The 23,190-nt window shown below is 37.7% G+C and overlaps 1 protein-coding gene across 5 annotated transcripts in view; it reads right to left on the bottom strand.

Annotated features, from left to right (window-relative positions):
• LOC124796334 (FH1/FH2 domain-containing protein 3) overlaps positions 1-23,190 on the bottom strand; it is a 646,429-nt gene that overhangs the window by 125,577 nt on the left and 497,662 nt on the right. For all 5 annotated transcript variants that reach the window (XM_047260468.1, XM_047260466.1, XM_047260469.1 and 2 more), the window contains 2 exons: positions 17,917-18,123; positions 5,087-5,267 (listed from right to left, as the gene is read on the bottom strand). In XM_047260468.1, the coding sequence (XP_047116424.1) occupies positions 5,087-5,267; positions 17,917-18,123 (388 nt within the window). The remainder of the gene's footprint in view (positions 1-5,086; positions 5,268-17,916; positions 18,124-23,190) is intronic.

Raw genomic sequence — 23,190 nt, 5'->3', positions numbered from 1 at the left:
TTGTATTTGAATAGTTTTGCAACAAATGCTCTCATACATATATGGATATCGTGAACAAACATAAATGCTGCATTTTAAGTAAAGCTAACATTAAAAAGCAAAAAATGTTGCCTTTCAAAAAACAGTACTAGATTCTGAACCCAGCTCAATATTTTATTAGATTACGAGAGACTGTAATGATTTGCAAAGTGGGCTGCAAATGAGAAATTTGGTTGCTGTTCATGTATTAGAATACTGGGGAAAAAGGATACATACTTTCAATCAGCTTTAGAACATGATGGTGACATTAAGATGAAACGAGAAGGAAAATTAATCCAGAATGAAATGTCTAACAAACAAAATAAACCATATTAAACTTACTCATCGTTGTTGTGAGACTAAATGACAGTGACAAGACCCGTCATGGAGACAGTACCAACAGACATCAGTAGATCACAGGATGAGTGAAAGCTCAAAAATTGGACTGAATTATGATTGTGATCTTTAATTTAGGTATCAGATGATGTTGTTATATATGACTTGCACCCTAAGATATTGCAGTCTTCATTTCACACTTGCTGGCACAGCACTATGGGCTTGACTGAGAGCTAAATGAGAGCGGGAAGGGGGTAGTGAGTGGGCAGCAAATTACAGCACATTGCTAATCAGGTGTACTTTGGCTTTTTAGGAAAATCTAACATGTATGAACTGCAGTTTGCTTGAATCCATTTCTAGTCAAAACTGAATTAACTTTAAAATTGTACAAATATTTGAGAATAGTATTAATCTCTGTGGGAGACAGTAACAGTCTGGATAGGAGCCAGTGGTGTACTTAGGTAGGTGTTTCATGCTCCAATGCTGTTAATTTTCACCGTGGTGTACGATGGGAACAAAAAAGGAATTTGCTAGCTGCTGGTTCTACGCAGCCTATTATGAGAGAGCAGCGGGCAGACAATAAGTTTGGAAGCAAGAGAAACTGTCACAGCCTCACGTCAGCATAGAAGCTAAATCGAATATGTATTCAGATAAAAGCAGCTGTATTCTCAGGTCCGACAGTAACCTCATAAATTACAACATATTCAGAAGAAACAGCCAAATATTAGCAACAACCAGGACATATATTTCACACCTTTGCTATTAGGATGATGATGATACCACAGATGATAGGGTTAGTAAGTGAAAAATGTAGAAAAGAAAATGCTGTTCACTGGGACATATGACAACACAACTTATCACTGTATTAGACAAAGCAATAATCAAGGAATGTGTATGGGCTCACAATTGTAAAATGACAATGGAACGGTACAAAACAATTTTATTTGTAGTTCGTGCATTTTATACACAGGTGCATCTGCTTGAGGGCTAATAAATGAAACTGCGCAATTATGCTAATTTTATATTTTTATTAATTGTAGACAGACTATCCACTGCACAGCTTACCACATCATCTTGAGTTAATCAGCATGAAAGCTTGGAATTACACTTTAGTTAACATCAAGGGTTGAAAAAATTTAATTTTGTACTGCAGAAAATTCTGTGAATGACAGGTAATTTCAGAGAGTCCAGTCCAGCAATATTTTAAGGGCTAGTCTAAAGCTGGAGAGCAGAATCAGTTTGTGACCACGCCAGGAACAGGAGCCATATTACTCGGCTTGGATAACTGGCCACCTGTTTTAGTGTGAACTTGGAATTATTCACACTTACATTTATTTGTGGTTGACAAACAGTTGGATCTTTTATTTACTTTCAGATGGTTGATCAGTCAGGGCTTTTGATCATTTGTGTTTGCCACTGTTGGGCATTATTTCTGTGGTGTAACAAATAATTGGGGCTTGTATTCCTTCTTTGTCTGCTGAACTATGATTTACTGGACATATTAGCACTTGGAACTTTGAAATTTTACAGCATTATCTACACTGTATGGGGCTCATGGATTAGTTTAAGAACTTAAACATTTTGTTTTGCTTTGCTGTTAATATCTGTTCAAGCTCACAACAGGCACAAGCGAAAAGTGAAGAGGTTAAAAATCAGCAAAACAGTTGCAAACAAGGGTTTATTGGACCTTGACTTAGGTTCTGATATTTGTAAAAATATCTTCTTCAGAAGTAGTGGACCTTGTTACATCACATTAGATTAGATGAAACCGAGTGGCTCTTGTCATATACAAAATTGACAAAATAAGAATTTTACGAAGCCATGGCTTTACATAGCAGACAGATTACATATGCCATACTGCAGAATGAATGCTCACTACTAAATGTCCACAGGTAGAGGCCCTTGTCAACATAAAATGGTAATAGGCATCACAGGAAAAAATATTTGCATAAGTTACTTTTACACAATGTCAGAGACTAAGGTCAACGGCTACAAGTGAAAAGTATTTATAGAAAACTTTTATTTTTTATGACCAATTTGTCTTGATTAGAGAAATTTATAGTAGTTTACCATGTCATTATTACTTACTTGTGTGATTACGGAAAATTGGGTGCAGTTGATTTATTAACTGAACTACAAGTAAGAAACGCAACCAACTCCCTACACAACATAGAGCCAAAGATAGAAGTAAGGTTGTATTTCAGTTCAGCCATATCCTAGAGGGCAGCATAAATTATTATTATCAACATGGGTGGTAACACTGCAAACTCCTTAAGTTGTTTGCACATTAGTTCCAGCTTCTCTTAAACCTCTCACCTGATTTGGCAGATCTGACTACAATTAGAGTCATCTACAGGAAAATGAGAAACAATAGTGACACATGGAATGCCCTTTGTCACATACCATGAAGTGGCTTCTACAGTATAACTATAGATCTGGGTGTAAATGTGAATAAAAATCTTGAGGGAAACCATATATAGTGGTTTGTAACTGCAACTTTAGTTTCATTCCTGTTATATTTTTTTGTTAATATTAAAATCTGTTATCTTCAATGGAGATAAGACTCTGACTGCAATCTGCTAATACCTAACTCCTCAGCAACCATTGCAAAAATTTTGTAATTTATACACTTGAAGGTCTCAACACAGTTGTAAACAATGCCAACTGGTTAATATACACTGTTTTTTCTTTCAACTAGAACTCAATTCTCCCTGTAGAGAATCCTTTACAGAAAGCAAAATTAGATGCTGCCGGTAAGTTATTGGGCTCAAATGTAGGCCTCTAAATCAATAATAGCTAACATTTCCTTGAAAAATAGGAAAAAGACTGGAATAAGAAATATAAATAAGTAATTGTGGGTTATTTGTATAGCTACCACCTATGCAAATTCCAGTAATTGGGAAAAAAGCATGTGTGGCGGCATTTCTTAAATTACCTAAGGATTTTCTGTCCTTGTCTTTTTCTAAAATACATCCTTCCCTTTCATAATGTGAATCTGGACTAAGGTGCCATTAACTCAGGATTTGTTTCAGAGCTATCACCCTAAGAATGATATTGATGTTTTAACACCACATACGATTTGACGTATTGCCTGTTGGCTTCTGTCTCAGGATCTTTGGCTGACATTTGTTTAATGATTTTCCTGACATTTTGCCAGCAGGAGTAGCTGGCATTGTCAAAGATTCATCCTACATTGCTGGCAGCAGACTAGAGTCAAGCCCACAGCCTGAGATTGTGTGTACCTGTCGTGCCAATGTCTGAGGCTTTTCCCTGGTTATTGACACTGTAGTTCTCCCCTTTGTACATGCAATGGTAATTTGCTGCAGCTTAGGAATCCAGGAATCATTTGTCTTATGTTTCTTTCACATTGTTGAAAGTAATTGTCATGTTTTGAATTTCTGTGGGTTCCCCAAACAAATCAATACAGCTGTGGTAGCTCTTGTCCATGGCTAGAAGCCCTGTGTTGGCAAATTGTATGATGTGATTGGTCTTACATTGTGTATTGTTCTGACATGGCCAATTTCTCCACTTGTCTGAACCTATAATATTGTTTGTGTTCAGTGATCCTGGCACTGGTGGATCTTTCACACACTCCAATATAGATTTTTCCACATCTACACAGTATGCGATACATTCCTAAGACTGTGAGTGGGTCCATTTTGTCTTTTGATGATCTGAGCCATTCTTTGATCTCCTTGGTCTGTTTGCAAATAGTCTTTACATTGTGTTTGGAGAAGTCGCAAAAATTTACAAACATGACAATAGTTTCAACAAGAAGAAAGAAAGCCTCAGGGTAAATGGATCCTGTATTCCCATGCTACAGCGAACAACCATTCCAGGTATCAAGGAGAGAAACATAGTGGTGATGACCAAGGAAAAGCCTTCAGACATTTGCGTGACAGCTACTTATAATCTCAAAATACAGGTCCAATTCCAGTCTGCCACCAGCTACGGGAATCTTTGAAAATAACAGCCACTCCTGCTGGTGAATCATGTCAGGAAAATCATTAAAAAAACTTCAGCTTGTGCTCCCAAGATGGAAGCATACAGGCAATACATCAACAAGTGCCCATGAAAGCCTCAACAATTTTATACATATGATTTGATGCACATTATTATTTCCTCAGTAACTAAAAATGGCTCTCAGCACTATGGGACTTAACATCTGAGGTCATCAGTCCCCTAGACTTAGAACTACTTAAAACTAACCAACCTAAGGACATCACACACATCCATGGGCATGATTTGAACCTGCGACTGTAGTAGCAACGAGGTTCTGGACTGAAATGCCTAGAATCGCTCAGCCACAGCGGCCGACTCAGTAGCACATATGAAGTTGCAGTAATCTTTCTTTCTCCCCCCCCCTCCCCCCCCTCCTCCCTGTCAGTTGGCAGGATCACACAGCATATAACTTTAAAGAATACTGTAGATTTTCGTTGGAAAACTACTGCCTAAAGTGAAATTCAGTATTTATGAGATTTACAAAATGTTTTATGTACTCTCTCATATACCGTGTGCTAAAGTAAATAATAATAATAATAACAATAATAATAATAATAATACATAAAACTACAAAAATCTCCACTTGTGTATTAGGAAGATCTTCATAAGTATAGAAACAGAATGGCATGCAAATGTTTTGGTTGTGTAATAGGTAGCTGCTTATGAGATATAACATAGACATAGAAAAGAAAACCTTTTTTCTTACATATATGAAATAATGAAACCTTACCTCTGTATTACAGCTTCAATGCCTTGTTCCTCTAGGGCATCAACCTGATCATAATATGTATCTTGATCAGGAATACCATTCAGTGTTTTGTTTATTAGTGTAGTTGCATATATGAGCAGTTCAGTGTCAGCTGTGTCAAAATCCTTCAGCAATTTTATTATGTTACTCCAGGGAAGAGCCCCTGTAAGAAAATAAAGAAGACATCACAAATGAAAATATGGTGAGTAGTTAAAAAACCTGTTACAAATGCAGCGATATGCATCCACATATTCTTCTTATTTTCGATGGCCAATTTAAATTTTTTACTCAAAAGTTGAATTTCTAGGTGAACCACAAACAGAGAGTTTATGCATTAAAATGTTTTACAGAGCCAGGACTAAATTAATTCATTTGTTAAGTGATGCGCAAGACCCATAAAAAACCACTGTGCCATACCTAGACCACCATGGTACAGCCACTCTAGTGTCTTTTTTCTTGTAACAAAAGTGAATATTTTACATCTCTGTGTTGTGTTTAGGAAATATCTCATGTTCCCAGAATGAAATTCTCACTCTGCAGCAGTGTGTGCACTGATATGAAACTTCCTGGTGGATTAAAACTGTGTGCTGGACCGATACTCAAACTCGGGACCTTTGCCTTTGATGGGCAAGTGCTCCACCAACTGAGCTACCCAAGCACAACTCACGACCTATCCTCACAACTTTAATACCACCAGTACCTCGTCTCCTATCTTCCAAACTTCGCAGAAGCTTTCCTGCAGACCTTGCAGAATTAGCAATCCTGGAAGAAAGGATATTGTGGAGACATAGCTTGGCCACAGTCTGGGTGATGTTCCCAGAATGAAATTTTCACTCTGCAGTGAAGTGAGCATCGATATGTAACTTCCTGGCATATCAGTGCACACTCTGCTGCAGAGTGAAAATTTAATTCTGGAAACATCCCCCAGACTGTGGCTAAGCCATGTCTCTGCAGTATCCTTTCTTCCAGGAGTCTGCAAGGTGTTCAGGAGAACTTCAATGAAGTTTGGAAGGTAGGAGACAAGGTACTGGTGGAATTAATGTTATGAGGACAGGTGATTAAGTCATGCTTGGGTACTGTAGCCCAGTTGGTAGCACACTTGCCATGAAAGGCAAAGGTCCCGAGTTCGAGTCTCAGTCCAGCACACAGTTTTAATATGCTAGGAGGTTTCCTATCAGAGTACACTCCGCTGAAGAGTGAAAATTTCATTCAGGAAACATCCCCAAGGCTGTGGCTATGCCGTGTCTCTGCAATATCCTTTCTTCCAGGAATGCTAGTTCTGCAAGATCTGCAGGAGAGGTTGGTGCAGTTAATTAATGAGAGTATTGCAGAAGGGTGTGGGGCTACACAAGTCCAAATACATGTTGTCATAGGTAGGAGGATACGGCCTGTTTTAGGATAAATTATGACAACAGGTTCCTCTCCCTTAAAAGTGTCTCAACCCATTTAGAGACTTCTTCAATGTGTATGTGAAAGGTAGGATGTACGTATTAATCAAAATGTGCAGTCTACTAAGAACAAATTACACTAGCCTGAAGATGAATTAAAGTCTTTGAACAGTATGGTGGTATGCATTACACAACCTTGGTGTGGGTAATGGTGGGATTACTCACTGAAAAATTCCTGTAATAGTTGGTGTTACATCTGTACCTTTTTTTACACTGAAATCAGGTGATAGGTGTACCTGCTTAAAGGAAGATCCTCTAACAAAGGTATCACCTTCACAGGGGGTCAGGTATCCAAGCAGAGAAGGAATTAGCATATTTCATTGTAATATAAGAGGTCCTAGAGATAAAATTAGTGAATTGCTTATATATGTTGACTGACATTATTGGTATATCGGAGCACCACCTAAATAATTTGACAATTCAGAGGCTTCCTTTAGCAGGATACAGATTAGCTGACTGTTTTTCAAGGAGTTCCTTGTGGAGTGGGGGAGTGGCCATGTACATAAAAAACAGTATTCCATTTGAGTCCCTAGTAGTATCACGGTACTGTACTGAATAGGTATTTGAATGTTGTGCAGGGGCAGTTGAATTTAGTGAAACTTAACTTCTAATTGTTGTCGTTCATAGTCCCATAACTCTGACTTCAGAGCATTTCTGCTCAAGCTAGAGAGGGTTCTTGGTTCACTTTATAGGAAGTATCAAAAATTAGTTATATGTGGTGACTTCAATATTGATTTTGTGTATGATCATGCAAGAAAAAGGGTGTTGGTAGATCTTTTAAACTCATATGATCTGAAGCAGACTATTTTTTTTCTCCCTAACCAGGGTGCAGGGGAACAGTACCACAGCCACAGACAATATTTTTATTCATATTCACTCTTCATTACTAGATGGGCCTTCTGTTAATAAAAGGATGAATGGCTTTTCAGACCATGATGCATAAATTTTAACATTAAAAGGCTTTTGTACTCAAACAAATGTAACATGTAGTTACAAACTATGCAGGAAAGCTAATACAATGGCAACAGAGAGTTTTTTAAATCTCGTTAAGGAACAAGAGTGGCAGAATGTTTATAGTGCTGATAACATAGATGACAAATACAATGCTTTCCTTAACACATTTCTCATTTTGCATTAGAATGCTCTAAACAGGGTACAAGCAGTAAAAGGCAGCTTGGGTGGCTGACTAGTGGGGTAAGGACATCATGTAGAACAAAGTGGGAATTATATCAAAATTTGGAAGTAACCACAATCAAGCTACAGTAGCCTATTACAAATAGTATTTTAAGGTGCTTAAAAATGTTGTTAGGAAGGCAAAGAGTATGTGGTAGCCAAAGAGAATAGCAAATTCACAGGATAAAACTAAAATCATATGGTCCATTGTGAAGGACGTGTCTGGTCAGCAGCATAAGGTCGACATTATAAAGTCAGTTCATAGTAAAAGTATTTCTGTACTGATAAGTCAGATACATGTACAGTATTTAACAATCATTTTCTGAGCTTTGCTGGTGAATTAAATAAAAACTTAGTCTACAGGGAACGATATAACTCTCTTGGAAAATGCCTTTCCGAGACTGATGTCTGAAATACTGCTCTGTGATACTGACAAGGGGGAGATTGATTCAATAATTAAGTCACTGAAGGCTAAGGACTCTCATGGATATGATGGAGTACCTAGCAGAATATTGAAGTATTGTGCTGCACATATTAGCCCTGTACTTAGCCATATTTGTAATTTTTCTTTTAGGAATGGTCAGTTTCCTGAATGATTAAAGTACTCAGTAGAAAAACTGCTTTTTAAAAAGGGAGAAAGAGATAATGTAGACAATTTTAGACATATTTCTATGCCATCGGTATTTGCTAAAGTTATTGAAAAGGCAGTGCATCTAAGGAAAATTGATAATTTTATATCACATAATTTGCTATAAAATGTACAGTTCAGCTTTAGAAATCATTTAACAGCTGAAAATCTGTATTCTCTTTTCTCTGCGAGGTGCTGGATGGATTGTACAAAAGGTTTCGAATGCTAGGTGTAGTTTTTGATTTACCTAAGGCGTTTGATTGTATTGATCACAAAATATTGCTCCAAAAGTTGGACCATTATGGAATGCAGGGAGTAGCTCGTAATTGTTTCACCTCTTACTTCAAACACAGACAGCAAAAGGTCATTATTCACAGTTCTGTGAATGGCTGTGATGTGGGATCTGAGTGGGGTGTGGTCAAATGGTGGGTGCCCCAAGGATCAGTGTTGGGGGCCACTCCTGTTCCTTATTTATATAAATGATATGCCTTTTAGTATTATGGGTAATTCTAAAATATTTCTGCTTGCTGATGACATTAGCTTGGTAGCAACATTGGCTCTGTTTCAAACAGTGCAGTTCATGACGCAAGTTCATGGCTTGTAGAAAATAAACTAATGCTAAATCACAGTAAGACTCAGTTTTTACAGTTTCTAACACACAATTCAACAAAAACAACATTTTAATTTCAGAGAATGGGTATATGATCAGTGAAACTGAACAGTTCAAATTTCTAGGTGTTCAGATAGATAATAAACTGTTTTGGAAAGCCCACATTCAAGATCTTGTTCAAAGACTTAATGCTGCCATTTTTACTGTTTGAATGGTATCTGAAGTAAGTGACTGTTCCACTAAAATTAGTCTACTTTGCTTATTTTCATTTGCTAATGCCGTATGGTACTATATTTTGGCGTAACTCTTCCCATTCTAAAAGGATATTTTTAGCTCAGAAATGGGCAGTTCGAGCAATAAGTGGTGTAAGTTTGCGAACCTCTTGTCAACTCCTGTTCACTAGCCTGGGGAATTTGATATTGGCCTCCCAATATATATATACTCATTACTGTCATTTCTTGTTAACAATATCAGCTTATTCCCACGAATTAGCAGCTCTCACTCCGTTAGTACTAGGTAGAAATCCAATCTGCATTTAGACCGCACTTTCTTAACTCTTGTGCAGAAAGGTGTGCAGTATACTGCTGCATCCATTTTCAATAAGCTACCACAAGAATTCAAAAACCTTAGCAGTAATCCAAGCATTTTTAAATCGAAACAAGAGTTTCCTCATGGGTCACTCCTTCTATTCTGTTGAGGAGTTCGTTGAAAAATTAAGATGATTCCTATGTTATATTGTTGACTGTGTTTACTTAAACTTATGGCTTGACTTTTGTTGGGTTCATAAACATTTCATTACTTTTATGTTGTAATTTCATGTACTGACACATTCCATGACCTTGAAGATTTGCTCCTATGCAACTAGAAGTTTAAATAAAAAATAAACAACAAAACACTGCATAAACTGACTGTCCGAAAAGTTCTGAGACTGATTTTCTTCCTGGTGTGTAAGTGACATCAGCAAAGTAACTACGGCAGCAGCTTGTACTAACATCTGGAAACAACATTTGTGCACATGGAAAGAGCAGGAAGTTTTAAGAAGTGGATCTGCGTCCATAAAGTGTCTTTGTAGCTGTACCACAAACCACTACAGAAGCAACATCTCTAAACCAAGAATTCAAGATATTATCCAGAATGTTTTCAAGAGGAGAAAAGTGTGTGCAAAGTTTGTCCCACACATCTTGACTCCCAAACAAAAACAACAATTTGATAGAAATGCAAAATGCAGGCAATTTGTTTCTGGAAAAAATCATCACGGGTGACAAGACTCCCTTTCCCATGGCCCTGAAGAAGGCTTTTGGCGAATCGGGGAATGCTTATACACAACAGTCTTTCCATTGCACCTATCTGCAACTCAGCATGTGATCTTTATGATGAGTAGCAATCTGCCCTTTTCATACCATGTTGAAATTCCAACCTGGACTTTCCATTGTTACATTTTAAAGGAAGTACAAAAATTATTTTAACCTGGCGCCATCTTGTTCTGACATTTCCAGATACTTAAATTTAACAATTCTTTACAAAAGCACCACACTAATCTGCAGTTCCTAAAATCACTCAGTTGCAAAATAATATGTAATGCAAAAAATAAAAGCACAGAAGCTAGGAGCACCAGGTGTAAGAGGAATAGCAAACAAATGGTTCCAGTCTCATCCATCAGTCTTACATGTCTGCTGATTATAAATTTTTAGCAAAACAACTGTCAGACAAGAAAAATGCAAACACAAGTGTTCCTCTGGGTAGTATACTGGGTCCATTCTGTTCTTAAAATATATCAATGGCTTCCCAAGATAATATAAAACAAGGAGAAAAAGTTCTCCTTTCTGATGACATCAACATCATAGTCAATGATGGAACATTAGAACTATTACAGAAAGCAAATGAAACTCTCAAGGACTGGGCAGAACATAATAAATTAACAGCGAACATCAAGAAAACAAACATTATGCATTTCAGCATAAAGATGGAAAACAATTGTTACATAAGTACATGTGATAAGTCATAGATTGTTTAGAAACCATGAAGTTTTTAGGAGTGAATATTGTCAATTAACATGGAATGGACACACAAAACACAAGCAAAAAGAATGTAATCAGCATGTTATGATCTTGGAAGTCTAATCATTTCATAATGGCCACTGTTTTGTGGTGATGTATTATTTCTACATACACTCAATTCTTAGCTAATGGATTCATCTCTGGGGATTGAAGGCACAAAACATGGACACAGTTTTTAAACTGCAGAAAGAGGCCATAAGAGTAATAACGAGAAGTACAGTTGGGTTCATTGCAAAGAACTATTTAAAAACTGGGTATCCTTGCTGCACCAAGTGATTACATCAACCAATATGTCGAATATGTTGTACAAATCAGGGAAGCATTACTAAGTATTTCACTAACAGTTCTATACATAATCATGAAACAAAATCCAGTTTGGACATACATTTACCTACGAAAAACAAACAAAAATAACTCAAAACAGTATTTTGATTCAGGGAACAAAACTGAATAATAAACAGTTCAAGGAGATGAAAAATATTACTAAAATACATCTCTTTAAAAAGGGTGATAAACCATTCTTCATAAATAATGTGTACTACAAATTATAGATTAATTTGAGGGCTCAGAGGAGTGGTTAATAATAAAAGGAGATAACTACACCATGTCACATGGTAATGCTTTTAGAAGAAAATCAGTCACATGCCAGGTTCTACAGTGCATGATAGTAATATTGTGTCATTCTGCACTCAATATCTCATTCATCATGGGGGGGGGGGGGGGGGGGGAGGCATGTTCCCACTCAGTTATTCTCCCAGACTCAGGGGAGGATATGAAGAAATGCATGGGGCATAGTTACATGTTTATGGGTGTGGAGTCATTTTCCAAACACATTGGTGTTAGTGCAAGGGGTATACAAGCATGTTCACGGTCCAGAAGTCACCAGCCAGTGTGTGAAGTGAGGAAGTGCAAAATTATGTTTTATATTATCAGTTATCAGCAGCATATTGTTGTAAATCAAAGAATATCATACAATAGAGACCAGCCAAATAAGGCTGTGCAGTTGTTAGGATTCTAACCTCATATTCAGAAAAATCTGAGATTGCCTTGTCTAGCAATCCTAATTTAGGTATTGTGTGGACTTCCTAACTCATTTCAGGCCTATGCTGGACTAGTCCCTTCATCAAGATCACCACTGACCATTTGCCCTATGCTTCTTTTGAAAATCTAAAAGGTCTCCATAAACTCTCTGACTCCTCAACCTATAAACTCCACCATAGTGATTCCATTCTAGGAGTTCAACATAATGTCCAATACCTATCGAAATCCATAGGCCCTTCCCATAACCTCTTCCCTGACTCCATCACCCTCCTCATCCCAGAAACTCTACACTAACTCCTTCTACACACTCCCCACAGTCCACAAACAAAACAATTGTGGTGCCCCATTATAATTGGCTATTGTGCTCCCACTGAAAGAATTTCTGCTCTTGTTGACCAAAACATAGCATCCCACATCAAAGATACTGACCACTTCCTTCACCAACTCTTCACCATCTCCACTTTCGATACCACTTGCTCCAGCATCCATCATGCCCATGGGCTTCCACTATCAAAACTACCTCGTCCAATGTCCTTCAGATGCAAAACTCATTACCTCATTCCTTATACAAATTACCAGCTATTTCCTGACACACAACTAATTTTCCTTTGAAGGGAAGGTAGACAAACAAATCTGCAGCACAGCATAACATTGACTTCAGTTTACTTGGGGAATTTTAGGAAAATGTGGTTCATCTGTAAAGGAAGCCACATATAAGCCACTAGCAAAACCCACTGTTGAGTACTGTTTGAGGGTTTGGTATCTGCAGGTCAGAATAAAGGAAGGTATCAGAGCAGTTCAGAGGTAGGCTGCTAGATCTGTTGTCAGTAGGTTCAAAAAACATGCAAATATTAAGAAGATGCTTCACTATTGAGAAAATTTAGAGAACCAGCATTTGACGGTGACTGCAGATCGACCATACTGCTACCAACATACATTGTGCATAAGGATCATGAAGATAAGATTAGAGAGACTAGGGCTCATATAGAGAATGTAGAGAGTCATTTTTCCCTTGTATTTTTGAGTCTAAATGGAAAGATCATGATTAGAAGTGGTAAAGGGTACCCTCCACCATGGAGCATACAATGGCTTGTGGAGTATCTATGCGGATATAGATATAGATGTAGATAACAAGCAGTGTCTTCCTTACCAAGAAATCCTCAATTGAGTCACAAATTTGGTGATGATCCCTTAACCATACTATCCCATCCACAATTCACATTATTAACTGAAATAGTATACAAAATATATACCATTAAAATTCCAAAGAAAAACTGAATTTAAAACTGTTGAGTTTCATTTGAAATAAATAAATAAAAATAAAGAAATGGGTAATGTGGCTTGTTTGCTATCATATTAAGATTCAGCACACTAAAAGCCACAAGAATAAGCCATTTTCATTAAAAAAGCTTTTTCATCATTAACCTATTTTTAATCATTGAGCTATATAATCTGCGTCAACAGAACCAGTTAATAGAACTAATTTCAGTCAGAATACAGACACTCTTCATGTATACAATGTTAAATTTATCTCATTTATAGTTTTTCACCTAAATAAAAATTATTAATGTATAACTGTGGTTTCTGACATTTGTGTGGTATTACAAGTGGCCAGATCACTGGCACGTTAAAGGCCCACCCAATCAGCATAAGGTGGACTAGGAGCTGAATAGCATCCATTTTTCATTTAACAGCTGTGCAGCCATATCCAAGAGGGAGGAAATATTCAACAGCAATACCAGCAATGTTACCCACATGTTATGCCTCAGCATCACGATCATTACCTTGCTGTGAGTGTCTGACTGGGTCCAACTGACACAGCAACTGTCTAGCAAATTCCTGGATCAGAACTCTCCTATCACATTGTGAGTTATCAACTATGAAAGTTTGCAGGGCACACTCAACTGCCTGCCATATAGATTTCTTTGACAAAGAGACATCACTCGGCACACCAAATCTGGTGTCTCTCCCACCTCAAATAGATCCAGGAATAGCAGGGTGTGGTACCATATTGTTCACAGTAGATACGTGCTGTAGCCTCGCAAGTAATTCTTCCATCATGTGGTGTATCCCTGGATCACCCTACATGCATGTAATATTTTATTTTTATTTTTATTTATTTATTTATTTATTTTACATATAATTCCTTCCCTGGAAGCAAAAGAGGGCTTAGGAAGAGCCAAATGCTCTTTTGTACCTTAGCTTCCTTAAGCATTATGTCATTAGGACTTCTTTTATCATGGGTCAGAGGGGACAACTGAAACCCCAGCATTTGCCTTTTAGCCAACAAAAAACATCTGTGTGGAAATTGATCAATATGGTAATTTGAGTGTTTCCATCTGTGGAAACAAGACATTATTACAAGCATACATTCGTTTCCTTTGGGTACTTGTAATAGCTGCAGTTTGTATGAATGACATCCTGCACTGATGTGCACCCCTTTTTTGTGGATAATACAGACCTGAGTTCCATCTGATGGAAACTACCTGATGCAACATCCCTCAACTGGTGGATAAGTATCTACAAAATCACTTGTACATAGTAGCAGCTTGTGCACCAAAATTAAATGCAGTCAAACAAGCATTGAAAACTTCAAGCGTGTGGATTTTACTCACTGCCACTGTGGACCACTGTTGAGCTTCACAGGCCACTATCCAGCAGTGCAAGACATCACACAAGCTGCTTCCAGATGGCCTCATCCACAGCATGCTCAGAGGAGCAGCTACGCATCCAGTGTTACTGGGCAAGGGCACCACACTCTGTACTGATATTTTGTATGCTACCAGTAGACGGACGCTACATATGGTGAGCAACATTATATACTGTACTTAATAGAACTGAAGATAAATCTCAATAATCTTTATTAACTACAGAATTCAAATAGTTTAATATCAATTTTAATATCCATTTTCAGTGCAGTTCTTGGGGAACTGGAAGATGATAATAATGTGATGACATTCAACAGATACAGAAATAATTTCATCAAATTTTGTAAACTGATACTTAATGGAATTAATAAGTTACAAATTTTTGTCAAGATTGTGATTTGTGTTAAAACTGAATCTATCACTGCAGGTGGCCAAATTATGTAGGTTGGAACTTCAATAGAGGCAACACAGCTGGGGAGACACTATGCAATGGAATCTAGTATTGTTGCTGATAGCACATGTTGTTGACATACTTACCTTACCTCCGAGCAAATGGACTTGCCCGTCCCACGTCACTGGTGTGCACACAATCGAGGGAAACACAATCACCTGTGAGCGAGCAGTCTAACGTAATGGGGTCACTACATTTTTCTAACAGGAACAACAGAGTTGGATCAAGACTGAATGTGCCAGAGGTCGTACAGCACGACAGTGTCATCAAGGTCTTCAAGAGGCATGTGGGGAATCGACATAACAGTGGCACTTTGGATAAAAACCTTCAATGAAGATTGGCAAACTGTGGCAGACATGCATCGGGCAGGTCGTCCTAGCGTTTCTGAAGAAGAAGTGCATGCTGTTGCCGTGTTAGTGGACAGTGATCGACGGCATATGATTCGTAAGCTCATCCACGAAACCGGATTAGTGCATATGACTGTGCTTCACATCCTAAGGGAATGCCTGGGCATGCGAAAAATTGCATCACAATGGGTTCCGCATGACTTGAGGGAAATGCAGAAATGGATGCCTTATGATGCTGCTCAGACACACTTGGACTGCTATGAGTGCAAAAGAGAGGCTCTCTTATGCCGTATCGTAACACTGGATGAGACATGGGCCACATCGTACAAGCCAAAACTGAAATGCTAATCCAATAAATGGTGTCATTATAGGTTGCCGCGAAAGTCGAAAGTGCATCAGAGCCTCAGTATGGTGAAAGTTATGGTGATTCTGGTGTATGACTGTGATGGTGTAAACGTAACACGTTACATTCCTCCACGGAAGACTGTCAATCGACAGTATTACTGTTCATTTCTGGAGCATCACCTGTGACCAGCTTTGCAAAAGAAGCAGCAACACTTTCTGCGCAACCCACCCATCATTTTGCATGACAATGCACGGGCGCATACAGTGCAAGCTGTGGCTGCTCTGTTCGATCGACGGGACTGGGAGGTACTATACCATCCACCATACTCCCTGGACTTAAGTGCTTGTGACTTTGATTTGATTCCGAAGATGAAGGAACCACTTCATGGCAATTAATTCAGAACTATTCAAGAGATTCTAAGGCAGTAGACTGCTCCATTTGCACCATCAACAGAACAGGCTGTGCTAATGGTATCCTAAGCCTTCCACATTGCTGGCAACAGGCTCTACACAACGTTGGTGACTACTTTGAAGGACAGTAACAGGTGCAAACATGTAACTCCTTTGTATCGGTTGTGAATAAATAGTTGCCACTATTTAAGTTCCAAGCCTTGTATAAAAGCCGTTGTTGGTAAAAAGCCACCAGAATATGGCAACTGAACATCCCAGAGGAAAGCTTTCAGAACTCGCTACAAAGAGCTCTGAGTATGAAACTATTTTATTGACTACCTCCAACAAAGGGAGAAATCACCATCATAATAAAAGAAGAAAAATTAGAGCTTACACAGAAAGATTTGTTCATTTTTCCCATGTGCTTTTCAACAGTGGTCGAGAAATAGTCTGAAAGTGGTTTCCTGAATGCTCTGTCATGAGCTTTAGTGTGACTCGCATAGCTGCCATGTAGATATAGTCATAAAAAGTGAGGTCACACTGTTCAGCCGAACATTTTCCTCAGGTCCAGAGGTTTGAAGTAGGACTCGAGAAGAGCAATTGCCTGGCTTTTTTTTAGTTGGTCTTCAGGAGAATAACACTCTTTCTGCAATTGCCATAGTCAGCCTCCAGATCAAGTGGACCTACACTTTAGGCACCAGGTCTGCAGAAGTTTATCTGTGTACTGAAACCTCAGAAGCTTATAAAAGCCTACTTGTTTTCAATGAACAATCATTTTGATCATATTATTTCTTGCTACTGACATTAACTGACTTAGCTACATTAACCTGTTATACAATAACCAATGAATCAAGGGATTATTTGTGCAGCCACTCAGATAGTGCCATATGCCCTACTGCTGTTGTATAATTATTTGATGACATCTCATTCCCTCTCATCATTATCTACTGCATTTCTTTATTGCTCATTATACGTAATCTCTTAGTAACTGTGTAATGATTTCCAGATACATTCTGTGTTCTTGTGGACAACTAAACATTATTTGCAATCAATTTCAGTGTGGTTATACTTATCAAATAGGGATCTTCCTTGTACATGTAATTGAAAATTTCAGTGTATATGTTTATTTAGTGTGAATATGTCCCTTATTTGAATACTGTTGTAAGCTCCCCACCTATCCTTTATTTCCACTGGTAGCTTTAATCATGTTGTTTGTGATTAATCTAAAGTCTGGAGTTAATTGCACATGTCAGCAGGAAATGGAGACTCTTACCAAGATCACATTCAGGACAGGAACGATCAGGTCAACAGATTCCCTTTTTAACAGAAACAATATGTTTACAAATGACATCGTACACTATATATCTTCCATATCATCTCTATTCGAGCACAAGTTTATCTCTCATGGCAATCTTTCAATCTGGTGCACTAACTTACATAACTTTCACTTGTAAAATTTTTTCTGATAAATTGCTTTGTTTATGAAACGTATGACCATTTTGTCAGCACAATATATTATAGAAAAAAAAAAAAAAAAATCACAATTCTGCAACAATACATATGCCGTGCAAAGGTGAGTGCACATTTGAGTGTCCTTGCATTATTATTACACCAACAAAGGTTTTACTTCATGCATTTATGGAGATTCTAGGAATGTTTCTAGATTATACTAACCATGCGAAGAATCAACAGTATGGATGGCTCGGATGAGCAGTAGGCAATTTGTTTCCACATACTCCACAAATACAAGCAGAAGTTTCAGTGCAGTCTTCACAACCAGACGGAACTTGCTGGCAATCAGTGTGTACAGCCACTGAACTGTCTGATTGTGTTCCATCACACCGTTCATTCCATCTACATACAGCATAACCTGGCCCAAAGCTGGAAATAAAATAATAGCTTCAGTTAACTTGTAAATAAACTTTATTAAGTATGCAACAATCACTGCTACTTACTGATAACTTATTCCTTGTCTCTCAAACTTGTCAATGGCACCTATTTGTGCAAATTATTGTAAATTGACAATCTTTGCTGGTGACACTATGATGTTTACTGATAATTAATCTGTGCAATAGACTGTGTTCTACAACTAATGCTTTACACATTACTTGATCTTGAAGAAACATGGATAAATATTAAATCAACTTACTATGGTTTTTTTCATCTCATTATGGCATATCAACTCATCTTTTGGGGAAATCAGCCACTGGCTAGAAAGGTACCATGTGCACAGAATTTAGTCATAAGAATCGTGAGTGGATTCCATCCTAGAACCCCATGCAAAAATCTTTCTATGGAACCTGAAATCCTCACATCTACAGTGTAATGCATATCCTCCCGGAATGTTTCATAAAGAAAAAATTACCCCTCTTCAGATCCAATAGTATGTATTGGTGTCACGATATTACAAGAAAGGACAACATCCGCAATGAGCATACATACCTCTATTTGGTAATGAAGGGAATCCATTTTACTGACTGTAAGATATTTAATGACCTCCCTTCACACATTAATGTCTAGTGCATGATAAGCTCCCCCCCCCCCCCCCCTATCCCCAAATTCCCCCCATCACAAGGGTCATTCTACACTACAGAAGAATACCTGGACCATGATATACAAAATACATATAAGTGTAACACCCAGAAACATTCTCAGATCCTTATTTGTGCACATGTTTATTTACTAATGTAGGCATATGTAAATACCTTATTTTTCTGTAATAAATCAAAGTGTACACACCTAATATGAAACTGATTAGAACTTTTTATGTAATACCACAGAATGTATTATAATAGCCACAACAAACTTGTAACAATAACTCATTTCATATCCTATTCCCAACATGGATCACCGGGGCACAGAGCTCTGGAAAATGGACTAAAATGAATAACATTTTCCTTTACTGCAGAAGATGTAATAAAGAAAAGCAAGAACGTTGTTTAATTAAACAGAAATGATTGATTTATAAATTGGATATAAATTACAAACATTTAAAAATTTCCTGACATTCAACAAAAACTGGACAAGCACGCATTGTTCACAAAAGTTCTATCAGATACTAGGGCCTTGTGGTTACAAGTACCGAATTGGCCATTATAGATCCAGTAAGTGATATTTGTATAAGTGAAATAATGCTGAACTGAAGAAAGGAACCACAACAGTTATAACTTAAAACAGTAGGCAGACAAACTGAGTAGAATGGACTAAAAAATTGGGAAAGTTTAGCTACATCATATGCAACAATAAAAATTTTTGTCTCTGTTCCGGAAACAGTTCAATTAGTAATTACAAAATGATAGACAGTAAGAATTTAAACATGGGGATAAAAAAATCTCTAAATATGTGTTCTGTCAAGGGCTAAAATTACACATTACACTCCAAAATAGATCTAAGGCACTCTACAAGAGTAAATAAAACTAACTGAAGGTATATAGTAAACTGCATGTTACACTTTAGAATACATTAATACAGGGTTTTTACCATTTTTTATTATCTGTAATTCTACAAGATCATCTGGGCCAAACATACAAAGGTCATTGAATAAGTCACTAAAAATATAGAAAAATGTGTGTGTGATATTTAGTGTGAACAGTATTAATTTCTTCTCATATTTTAGATCAACATCATATTTCTTGTGAAAGTACAAACACTGTTTTTACTTCCTATGCTACTTGGATCTTCTCATAAACATCAGCTGTGATGGACCCATAAGTAGAATTTATTCACCCCAAGATGGCCTACAAACTCGTAAGTGAAGTAGCACAATCCATTAAAAACTGATATTCACTTTCCCAGTTTCTAGCTTTTCCCTATACTCCCTCCTGGTGCAGCTTCGAATGTTGCCTCTGTCCCCATAAGCCTACATGTTACCCTGGTCTCTGTGCTGGGTGTGGATGTCATCTACACTTCTGCTTTTCACAGACACACATATTGGACAGTCACATGTTCTGTGCTGCAGAACATCCAAACTGGTATCCATCGACTTGGTCTTATATAGCACTGCCTTTTCCACACTCCTGGGACACTGAACAACCTAAATTTAGTCTAAAATGTCTATAAACTGAAGTTTTTGAGCTACAGTGCTCACTTGTGTATTAAACAGCACATCATTCTGCACCCTTGAATACAATGCTTGGATCTCATTTCTAAGACTAATGTTATGGGAGATACACCTTAATGAGTGAACCACAATTATGTTGTTATCCAACAGTACCTCTCCTCTTTGATGACCTCCTTACCCCCAGAAAATGAATTTTACTGTTGGATAACAACATAATTGTGGTTCACTCATTAAGGTGTATCTCCCATAACATTAGTCTTAGAAATGAGATCCAAGCATTGTATTCAAGGGTGCAGAATGATGTGCTGTTTAATACACAAGTGAGCACTGTAGCTCAAAAACTTCAGTTTATAGACATTTTAGACTAAATTTAGGTTGTTCAGTGTCCCAGGAGTGTGGAAAAGGCAGTGCTATATAAGACCAAGTCGATGGATACCAATTTGGATGTTCTGCAGCACAGAACATGTGACTGTCCAATATGTGTGTCTGTGCAATCATTTCCAGGAGGCATCAAGGCCACTGCACTTGTGAACTTTCGAAAGGCTATCGTTTACAGGGTAGTGGGGACTTCACAGTAGTCAGTATTTGATTTAAATGAATAGTTACTTATTTATCTTGGTCCTTCTGCACTTACTATTGTGACCTCTCATCCACACATCAATAGCTAGACACAAATGATACCAGAGCTTTAATTTCAAGCTAATAAGGATTCTATTACTCAGGTTGCTAATATGAAAAGGTTTCTGATCTGATCATGGCCACATGACGGGAATTAACAGACTCTGAATGCATGGGTCACTCCATTTTAAAAATTGCTAAGGAATTCGATACTCTTGAGATTGAAGGCGTCAAGAACGTGCTGAGAATACCAACTTTCAGGCATTACCTCTCACTGCGGGCAACACAGTGGCTGAAAGCCTTTATTTAACAACCAAGAGCATTGGCATTTGTGTACAGTTGTCAGTACTAACAAGCAACACTGTATGAAATAACCACGGAAATCAACATGGGTCATACTTAGGAAGTGTGGCGAAATTTTGCATTAGTTTACTATGGGTGGAGTAGACATTGCCTATTGCACCTCTCCTAGTCTCATGAGTCTAGGAACTGGATTATATGCATTTGCGTTTGCATTTGCATATTTGGCTCCTATTCACCGGTTGTTGCATATTTTAACTAAAAACTAGTGACGATGCCATATTTTCGCTCCATGTTTCCCATATTTTAAAAATGTAGATGGGCGATCTCTAGCTCGATCTAGTTTTGATGTCTCACAGATTGACCACGACCTATAGCTGCGTGTAATCGCTAACCGAGAGGCCACTGCCTAGCGAAATCATTACAGAGGAGAAACAGGAACAGGCAGACAGAGTCAATGCCCCTGCTCCCGCGCCCCGTGTTAATACCCTCCGCTGTCATGCCGTACGCGTCGGCAACAATTAAAATACGCAATTTTTTAGTCGCATATCCATTGTTTCAGTTTTGCTTTCATTTGCTTGTACACAGTTGAACGTGTTTAAGACGTGTAGTGCGTAATGCGTTGAGCGCCATGCCACCTGAAAAAAGAAATGTCGTTTCGTGGATAGCTGACCATCCTGAAACATTTATATATAACGGAATTGTTTTATATTGTCGAGTTCTCGAGAAAACGTTTTGTGCAAAAAAGGTTCAAATAGACCAGATGTCAAGACAAGTCTTCATATCGCAGGAATGCAGAAGAAAGGACCACGACAACAACTATTGATAACAGCAAGTTGCAGTAGCGCAAATTTTTCCGAAGGCAACGAAAAAAGTCGGTTAACAAGGGTCTGTGTGAAGCATTCATTGCAAGCAATATTCATCTTCACAAACTTACAAACCCTAACCTCAAAGGTTTCTGCGCAAATATTGCTTAAATCAAAATACACCAAATGAATCAACATCGCGCAAAAATTACATACCGACGATCTACGTAAATATTCTGGAAGAAATACGCAATGAATTCAGCATTATCCGGATTTCAGTTAACGAAACTACAGATACTTGTCGCCGTTACATCGCAAATTTAATTGTTGGTGCTTTAAAAGAAGAGCATTCTTCCTATTTAGCGGCCTACAAAGAACTTGAAAAAGTCAATCATTCTACGATTAGATTTGTAATTGAGGGTATGAGAAAAATATTTCCAGAATCTTCTGCAGATGAAGGGGTGTTTGTGTTTATTTCAGATGCTGCTCCCTATATAATCAAAGCAGGAAATGTCCTCCTAGTATTTTATCTCAATCTGATTCATGTGACGTGCTTTGCTTATGGAGCACATCGCCTTGCTGAAGAAGTACGTTCCACGTTTGTGAATGTAAATATTAATAGACAGATTTCATCAAGGTAGCTTTTAATCACTCCGGTATTAAAAAAAGACATAGCTGTGATTAGCAATAATTTTTCCCATATATCTGCAAACATCATAAAGCTTGAAATTCAAGGTTTGGCCTTGAATGAATCTATTCACTTAATAAATACAATTATTCTTGTGAGCTCCTTATTACTGGAGGTATTCCCAAGAAAACTTACAGAAAAATTTGAAAACATTTTAAACAATAACCCAGGCTTTGAACCCTTGTGCCAAATTGATAGTTTTATTAATGGGATGGATGAACTTTTGTCAGAAACAACAAGTGCCAACATAGCGACCAAATTCAAATACTGCCCAGTTACCTCAGTTGATGTAGAACGGTCCTGTTCTGCTTATAAAAATATATTGAGTAATTGAAGTCACAATCTTACTACCGAACGTTTGGAAGAGTACCTGGTCGTTTATGTTTACAATTGTAGAAAAATGTAAAATAAATTGTAAATGATGCTTTGGTCCAATAGTATTAATTAAAAGTCAATGCTGTCCAAAAAATCATGAT

This window comes from Schistocerca piceifrons, chromosome 4 (genome assembly GCF_021461385.2).
Source record: "Schistocerca piceifrons isolate TAMUIC-IGC-003096 chromosome 4, iqSchPice1.1, whole genome shotgun sequence".
Classification (NCBI taxonomy): Eukaryota; Metazoa; Arthropoda; class Insecta; order Orthoptera; family Acrididae; genus Schistocerca; species Schistocerca piceifrons.
The sequence above is the reverse complement of the archived record's forward strand: the minus strand, read 5'-3'. Positions and strand labels throughout refer to the sequence as shown.